Raw genomic sequence first — 8653 nt, forward strand, 5'->3', positions numbered from 1 at the left:
CCAGCCCTGCCCCCCCCAGCACTGCACCGACACCAAGCTGCTCAGCACAGCCCTGCTGCGCCGAGAGCGGAGCGGCCAGCAGGGCCCAGCTGCTCCAGCCCCGGCCCGGGGCAGGGGGCAGCTCTCAGCCAGGCTCAGGGGCTCAGGGCCTGGCCTTCAGCACCCCCAGGCAGGAGGCAGCCACAGCCTCCCTGGGCAGCCTGGGCCAGAGCCTCCCCACCCTGGCACTGAAGAACTTCCTCAGCTCCAGCCCAACCCTGCTCTGCCTCAGCTCCAAACCACTGCCCCTGGCCTGCCTCAGACACCCCTGGGAGAAGCCTCTCTGCAGCCCTCCTGCAGGATCCCTCAGGCCCTGGGGATATTCCTGCAGTGTTTTCCCCTCCTCCCCCCTCTCAATCCTTCCTTTGATGAGAGTGCTTCAGATGCAGACCAGTCCCAGGGGAGGGCAGCCAGGGACCAGCCCAAAGCCCTCTGCCAGGAGCACAGAAAGGCTGCTCAGGGGTGCTGAAAGAACATCCTGCAGCAGCACCCAGCTGATCTCCAGACACATTGTGCCTGCCCCTGAATATTTCATGCACACAGCAGAGCAGGCAGCAACAGTGTCACAGAATCCTTGCCCCCTGTATCTCCTTGCCACCTCTTGGCCAGGCAGCTCAGCACTGCTCCTCAGGGCACAGCCCCAGGGGGTGCTCAGGCTCTGGGGCCAGAGCCTAGCTCCTGGCACCTACCCCAGCACTGCCAGGGCACCACCAGCCCTCAGCACCACATCTCCAGGGCTCTGAAACCCCTCTGGGGATGGAGACTCCACCACTGCCCTGGGCCAGGCCTGGACAACCCTTTGGGGGAAGAAATTGTTCCTCGTGGCCAACCCAAACCTCCCCTGGGGCAACCTGGGGCTGTTGCATCTTGTCCTGTCCCTTGGGAGCAGAGCCCAACCCCCCCTGGCTGCAGCCTCCTCTCAGGGAGCTGCAGAGGGCAGTGAGGTCTCCCTCAGCCTCCTCTTCTCCAGGCTGAGCAGCCCCAGCTCCCTCAGCTGCTCCTCCCCAGCCCTCTTCTCCAGCCCCTTTCCCCCAGCCCTATTGCCCTTTCCATGGTCTCCTTAAATGGTTTTGGTATCTCCTGGAGGAAGGAGCAGCAAAGGAGACCCCTTCCAAGTGCCTTTCTGCTGGCAGCCTGCATTTTACTCCCCCCTAAGCCCCCACTGACTCTGTGACACCGTCCCAGGGGCTCAGACACTTTGGCCACTGTGCCTTTAAGGAAGGGGCACACTGCCTAAACGAGTTTCATTGGCCAAGGATTGTGGGAGGTGAGGTTGGGCCCGGCACAGCTGGAACTTTCTCTCTGTCTTCCTTCCTTCGCTGTCCCTTTCGGCTGGATCTGCCTCTGGGCTTCTGGCCAAGAGGTAAGAACTACCTGAGTCCCTGTGCCAGGCCTGTCCGCTTCCCCCCCGTCCTGCTAACCATCCTCGTCTCTTTCTACCTCTCTGGGGGAGAAGGGAGGTAGGGGGTGAAGGGGGCACAGGGGGAAGCCCCCTCTGTGGGGGGTGTGGTTTCTGGTTGAGTTCATCTGCTGTACATTCCTGTACACACTGTCAAGTCCCTGTGTTTGCTGTCACACACAACCTGTTTCCTTGCAAAGTGCACTCTCCTTTCCCCGACCGGGGTTAGCTCTGCTCTCTTTCTCGGTGGGGCAGGGAAAGCAGAGCCTTTCCTCTCAAACCACCACAGCCACTCAGCCAAGCAGCACTTCCAAGTCACTCACAGCCCTTATGGAGCCCTGGACACTGCCAGCCAGCAGGAAGGCAACCAAGGGGCAGTGCTGTGCAGGAGAGCAGGCAGAGCCTGGAGCAGAGCCCGGGGCCAGGGCAGAGCCTGGAGCTGGGGCAGAGCCTGGAGCCGAGCCTGGAGCCGGGGCAGAGCCTGGAGCCGGGGCAGAGCCTGGAGCAGAGCCCAGGGCCAGGGCAGAGCCTGGAGCAGAGCCTGGGGCAGAGCCCGGGGCCAGGGCAGAGCCTGGAGCCGGGGCAGAGCCCGGGGCAGAGCCTGGAGCAGAGCCCAGGGCCAGGGCAGAGCCTGGAGCAGAGCCTGGAGCAGAGCCCGGAGCCAGGGCAGAGCCTGAAGCCAGGGCAGAGCCTGGAGCAGAGCCCGGGGCCAGGGCAGAGCCTGGAGCCAGGGCAGAGCCTGGAGCAGAGCCTGGGGCCAGGGCAGAGCCTGGAGCAGAGCCTGGAGCAGAGCCCGGGGCCAGGGCAGAGCCTGGAGCCAGGGCAGAGCCTGGAGCAGAGCCTGGAGCAGAGCCCGGGGCCAGGGCAGAGCCTGGAGCAGAGCCCGGGGCCAGGGCAGAGCCTGGAGCAGAGCCCGGGGCCAGGGCAGAGCCTGGAGCAGAGCCCGGGGCCAGGGCAGAGCCTGGAGCAGAGCCCGGGGCCAGGGCAGAGCCTGGAGCAGAGCCTGGAGCAGAGCCTGGAGCAGAGCCTGGAGCAGAGCCTGGAGCAGAGCCTGGAGCCAGGGCAGAGCCTGGAGCAGAGCCTGGGGCAGGCAGGGGCCGCAGGGCCATGCTGGGAGGCTGCAGCCCCTTCCAACCCAGCCCAGTCTGTGGATCCAGGGCCTGCAGCAGGGTTCTCCCTGCCAGACCCAGCTTTGACCCACTGGATCTGCTGCAGCAGGCTTGGGATCCACAGCTGCCCCCTCAGGCAGGAGCCCAGTGCCAGGGGCTGCTGCCCAAGGGCAGGCTGAGGCAGGGCAGCAGGCTCTGGCACCCAGAGCCAGCCTGCAGCGCACACAGCGCAGAGAGCTCCACCTCTGCCCCAGCACTGGAGGACTGCTCAGCTCCTGAGCACAGCACAGGCCTGGCTCACGTGGGAGCAGGCTGCCCCCTGCCCCAGCCCCCCAGCTGGGGGCTTCCCTGCCCCCTTTGCCTCTCCCTGCATCACCTGAAGGACAGCAGCTGCGGGGCCCCAGCCGCGGGACACTGCAGCCTGCCTCACCCCAAGGGAGGTCAGAGCAGGGCCACCCCGGGGAGGGGAAGCAGCTCTCCCATCTGCCTGTGCCTCAGGCAGCTCCTGCTGCAAGCACAGGGCAGGTCAGCTGCCACCTCCTGACTCTGCAGCGTGCCCAGGCAGGAGATGCCCCCAGCAGCTCCTGTGGGCACAGCAGCCCTGGGAACGGGGCCCGGGGCCACAGCTGGGATGTTGTGCCCGGCTCTGGGCCCCCAGCTCAAGAAGGGCCTCAGAGAGCTGCTTGGGACAGCACAGCACAGAGGCACAGAGCTGCTGCAGGCAGGGCAACAGCTCCTGGGAGCAGCTGAGGGCAGAGAGCTGGAAGCCAAGGAGCCTGTGGGGTGAAGCATGGAACAGGATCAACCAGGTTGGAAAAGGCCTTGGAGGTCATCCAGCCCAACCTCCCCCCAGCACCACCTCAGCCATGGCACCAAGGGCCTCATCCAGCCCAACCTCCCCCCAGCACCACCTCAGCCATGGCACCAAGGGCCTCATCCAGCCCAACCTCCCCCCAGCACCACTTCAGCCATGGCACCAAGGGCCTCATCCAGCCCAACCTCCCCCCAGCACCACTTCAGCCATGGCACCAAGGGCCTCATCCAGGCTCTTCCTGAACACCTCCAGGGATGGGGACTCCAGCACCTCCCTGGGCAGCACATCCCAGTGGCCAATCTCTCTTGCTCACCTCCAGCCTACACCTCCCCTGGCACAGCTTGAGGCTGTGCCCTCTTGTTCTGGTGCTGGCTGCCTGGGAGAAGAGCCCAACCCCCAGCTGGCTACAACCTCCCTGCAGGGAGCTGTAGCTGTGCAGGGCTGGAGCCAGGCTCTGCCCAGGGATGGCCTAGCACAGCACAAGGGGCACTGGGGGCAAGCTGGAGCAGAGGAGGTGCCAGGGGAACAGGAGGCTGCTGGAGGCCTGGGGCAGGCTGCCCAGAGAGGCTGTGGAGCTCCCAACCCCCCCTGGGCACTGTGCCCCTGGGCAGGCTGCTGTGGGAGCCCTGCTGGGGCAGGGGCTTGGGCTGGGGGAGCTCCAGAGCTCCCTTCCAGCCCCTCCATTCCATGTCAGTTAAGATTCTCCCCTGAGCCTGCCCCACAGCTGCTCAAAGAGCCAGCCCCAAGGCACAGGCTGCTGCTCTCTGAAGCCACACAGCAGGGCAGGGCCCAGGAGCAGCAGCAGCCCCCAGGGCATGGGGCAGAGCCAGCACAGAGCTCAGCCTTGGTACAACTGGCAGGGCACTGAGCAGCCAGGCTTGGCCCTGCCTCAGCTGCTGCCTACCAGAGCTGCTGGGCCAGTCCTAACCTGTCCTGGCCACCAAGCTTTCCAGGGATTTACTCCCTCAGCCTGTAGGTAGCCTGGAGAGCCAAGAGCAAGGTAATCATTCTGCTGGGCAGTGAGCAGCACAGGAGGGAGCCCTGGGGCTGAGAGCCTGGACAAGAGCAGCCCAGAGGGGAGCTGGGGCTCTCTAGCAAGAGCTAAAGGAGCTGTGGGGGCAAGAGGCTGCTCAGTGGGGCCCAGGCACAGGGGGCACAAAGTGGAGCCCAGGAGGTTCCCCCTGAGCAGGAGCTTTGCTGTGAGGCTGCTGGAGGCCTGCAGCAGGCTGCCCAGAGAGGCTGTGCAGAGCTCCCAACCCCCCCTGGGCACTGTGCCCCTGGGGGTGCCCAGAGGCTCCCTCCAAGCCCTGCCACGCTGTGACAGCAACCCCCAGAGCAGCCCAACACAAACCAACCCCCAGCAAAGCCCCAGAGCAGCCTGCCCAGCAGCAGCCTCCCCTCTGACCCCCCAGGGGCCTGTGCTGCCCCCACCAGCCCCAGGCAGGCAGCTCTGGAGAGCAGGGAGCTGCCTGAGGGGGAAGTGCTCCTCCCTGCCAGCCCAAGGCCTGCTGCCTTTTGCCTTCTTGGGCTCCTTTCACATTACCATGCAACAAAAACCCCTCTGCAAACTCTCCCAGCAGAGCTGACCTGCCCCAGCCCTGCTGGGTGGTGGAGGAGCTGAGGGGAGCTGGCCCAGCAGCCTGCCCAGCAGAGGGGACCCCAGGGGGGAGGTTCCAGGGCCCACCCAGGGGGAAACCTTCCCTTCTGCACTCCCAGCAGCATCTTGTCCCCCCCAGCCCCTGGCTGTGCCAGGGGGCTCCTTGTCCCCATGCTGTGCTGCTGTGTGGGGCCCAGCTGGGTGGAAGCAGTTCAGAGGCAAACTTCACAACAGCAGATGAAGGAAGAGGCTCAAGCCCCACACAAATGATGGGCAGAAAGGCAAACAGGAGGCTGAGGAGAGACCTTCCTGCTCCTGAGGAGCCCCTGACAGGCTTGGAGGGAGGGAGGGGCTGGGCTCTTCCCCCAGGTGACAGGAGAGGAGTTGGCCTGAAACTGGGCCAGGGGAGGGGGAGCCTGGAGAGGAGGAACAATTTCCTTGCTGCCAGAGTGGTCAGGGACTGGCACAGGCTGCCCAGGGAGGTGGTGGAGTCCCCATGCCTGGAGGGGTTGGGCTGCTGGCTGCCCTGGGTGGTCTCAGAGGGCTTCCCCCAGCCCTGTGACTCAGCAGCACTCCCCTGCTGCCTCCAGCCCTGCTCTGCACCCCCTGCCTCCCTCCAACACCTTCCCTCTCCCTTCCACCTGGGCTCAAGCAAAGTCCCCTGCAGGGCCTGAAGCACTCCTGGCTTCCAGCAGGAGGGCTCAGGAGGCTTCCCCTAAGCTAAGGAGCACAGCTGGCTCTGGGGCTGCCCCCAGGGCTTGGCCTTCCTGCTGCATGGCACCCAGGGCTCCACTGCTGCTCCTCACAGCACACCAGCAGCAGGACTCAGCACCAGAGGAAGCTCCCAGGGGAGCAAGCTGGAGGTGCTCTTTGTACCCAGTTCTATTCCCTAACCCAGGGGGCAGAGGAGGAGGTTTTCCAGAGCCTTCCTGTGGGCACAGGAGAGGAAATCACCAAAGGTTCACTCAGCAGCAGGGCAGAGAGAGCTGCAGCCAAGCAGCAGCCCTCTGAGGATGGCCACACAACAAAGCTGTGGCCAATACCTTCATTCTCCTTTGCCTTTCCTGGCTCCTCACAGGGGGGCAGTGGATGAACCTCTCCAGCTCTCAGGATGAGGCAGCAGAGCTCTTCCTCCCCCCTGGGCCTGCCTGGGCAGAGTTGTTGCTCAGCCCCTCACAGCTTGCATGGGGTTGGAAGGGACCCTCAGAGCTGACCTTGTCCAGCCCCCTGCAGCCAGCAGGGACACCTCCAACTGGATCAAGCTGCCCAGGACCACACTGAGGCTGACCTTGCATGTCCCCTCTCAGAAAGCCACTTGGCTGCACCCTTTCAACCCCCAGCAGAGGAGGCAGGAAAGGATCTGGCCTGGCACACAGCTTTAGCCCCACTAATGCCACAGTCAATTAAGGAATGTTTAGCAGAGGGGAAAGCAAGAAGCTAATGCAAGGCAGCACTAATGCAAAGCCTCAGCTGCTCTGGCTGTGACCAGCCACATCTTGGCTCCTGCCCCACAGGCCCTTCATCTTCTGTGACACAGCAGGCAGGGACACTGTGGCACTGCCACCTGAGAGGCCACTCCTGCTCTCTTTCACCTCCCTGGGTGAGGTCCTCATCCAAGCCTCTGCTGAGCAGGGCTCCTGCTGCCGGCTTCCTCATTCACAGCCTCCAAGAATGAACAATGGCAGCTCCAGAGCCACTTGACAGGGGGTGGAATAATGAGGTCCCCTCAGATATGAACACATCTGACAAGCAGGAACTGATCAGCAGGGACTGAAGGAGCTGCTTCCCATCAGTGAGGGATCCTCCACCCCCGAGGGGGTCTGGAGCCAGGCCAAGGGGGAACGGTTGGGAGCTGAGGCACAGCAGGGCTGGACTGGGGCTGAGGAAGAAGTTCTTCAGTGTGAGGGTGGTGAGAGCCTGGCCCAGGCTGCCAGGGAGGCTCAAGGCCAGGCTGGAAGAGACCTCCCTTGCCCTGCTGGCCACCCTGCCCTCAGTCCCCATTACTGCCCAGCTCCATCTGACAGCTCAGCGTGGCAGGGCTCCCACAGCACCTTCCTGAGCACCAATTACTGCACCCACACTCATTTCCTCACCACATGCCTCTAGTAAAAGGGAGGTCACCAGGCCAAGACAGCCAACTGCTCCCTGCCTGCAGCGGCTCTGAGGATGCATTTCAGCCGGGGGTGCCACAGGAGCACCGGGAAAGCCGACCGAGGCCTGAGCTCAGCTTTCCTGGGCGCCTTTATGGTGAGGAACACGCAGAGGGGACTGCAGCAGCGCAAGCAGGGAGGAATGCCTCCGTTTTCCACACCTATGCACACCACCTAAGCGAGAAGAGGCAGCAGCCGCCCTGAGCCCTCCCGGTCCTCCTTTTCCGCCCCTTGCTCCCCTAACCCTTCCCTGGCCTCCCGCAGCCCTTCCCTCCCGGCCCACACCCCAGCGACATCTTCCTCCTCGGGATTCCCGCTTCCCCCTTCCCCGGGCCGGCCGGGAGGAGGCTGCGGCGGGGCCCGGCGCAGCGGGCAGGCACATCCCCCCCCGCCGCCGGAGCGGGCGGCCCCGGGGGGCGGCAGCCCGGCCCCGAGCCACGGGGCAGGCCGAGGGCAGCCCCCGCGCTCACCTCATCCTCCTTGTGGTTGCGGATTCCGCGCACCAGGTCCTGCAGGTTCTTGTCGAACATTCGGTCGATGCTGCCCTTCACCATCTTCAGCGCCATGGCGGCGGCGGGGCCGGGCCGCGGGGCCTGCGCTCGGGGCCGGGCCCAGCCGGGGGGGACACCGCCGCGGCCGCTGCTACCGTTAGAGCCGGGGCAGAGCGAGCGGGACCGGGCCGCTCACATGCCGGGCGGGGCCGGGCGGGGCGGGGCGGGGGGAGTGCCGGCGGCGCTGGCCCCCGGGGCGGCGGGGGGCAGGCGGGGGCAGCCCAGCGGCCGCCAGCTCCTGCCTGCGCTCGGGCTCCCAGCGCCTGACAAAATGGCGGCCGGTCAGCTGAGGGCCCGGCCCCGCCCCGCCCCGGCCGGCCCCGCCCCGCCCCGGCCGGCTCCGCCCGCGGGCCGCCCCCTGCGCGCACGCCGCGCCGCGGCCGCGCCCACTCACCCCTCCGGACCACGCCCACTCGTGCTCTAGTCACGCCTCCCACGAGTCAGACCCCGCCCAGTCCCCGCCTAATCCCCGCCCGCGTCACTGCTGTCTTTGACTCCGCCCCCTGAAGTCCCGCCCCCGCGGCGCGTGGCCCCGCCCCAGCCGGGCGCTCCCGCAGCTCCCACGTGGCGGGGGGAGCGCGGGCACGGGCGGCGGGGACGCGGGTGGGGCCGAGGTCTGTCCTCACAGGGAGCCGGGGTCCCTCCGCGGGGCCGGCAGCTCCCGTGGGCAGCTTTAATGTCTGGCGATCGATGAAGCCCAGCTGTGGACGTGTCCGCCGTGGGCGCGGGGCTCCAGGCACCCACCCTGCCCAGGAGATCCTTTTTGACAGGCTCGCAGAATGGTTTGGGCCGGAGAAGCCCTCAGAGGTCACCCAGCACCACCATGGCCACCAAACCCCGGCCCCAGGTGCCACGGCCCCAGGTTTCCTGAGCACCTCCAGGGCTGGGGACTCCACCACCTCCCCGGGCGGCCTGTGCCAGTCCCTGACCGCCCTGGCAGCGAAGAAATACTTCCTAAATCCAACCTAACCCTCCCCTGGCACAATGCGAGGCC

The 8653-nt window shown here is 66.1% G+C and overlaps 1 protein-coding gene across 2 annotated transcripts in view; it reads right to left on the reverse strand.

Moving 5' to 3' along the window:
• The window catches only part of AP3D1 (adaptor related protein complex 3 subunit delta 1), a 31614-nt gene extending 23906 nt beyond the window's left edge, over window positions 1–7708 (reverse strand). For both annotated transcript variants that reach the window (XM_054175119.1, XM_054175118.1), the window contains exon 1: window positions 7579–7708. In XM_054175119.1, the coding sequence (XP_054031094.1) occupies window positions 7579–7674 (96 nt within the window). In that variant the 5' untranslated portion in view covers window positions 7675–7708. The remainder of the gene's footprint in view (window positions 1–7578) is intronic.
• Between the last annotated feature and the right edge of the window lie 945 nt (window positions 7709–8653).

This window comes from Dryobates pubescens, chromosome 31 (genome assembly GCF_014839835.1).
Source record: "Dryobates pubescens isolate bDryPub1 chromosome 31, bDryPub1.pri, whole genome shotgun sequence".
NCBI classification, from domain to species: domain Eukaryota; kingdom Metazoa; phylum Chordata; class Aves; order Piciformes; family Picidae; genus Dryobates; species Dryobates pubescens.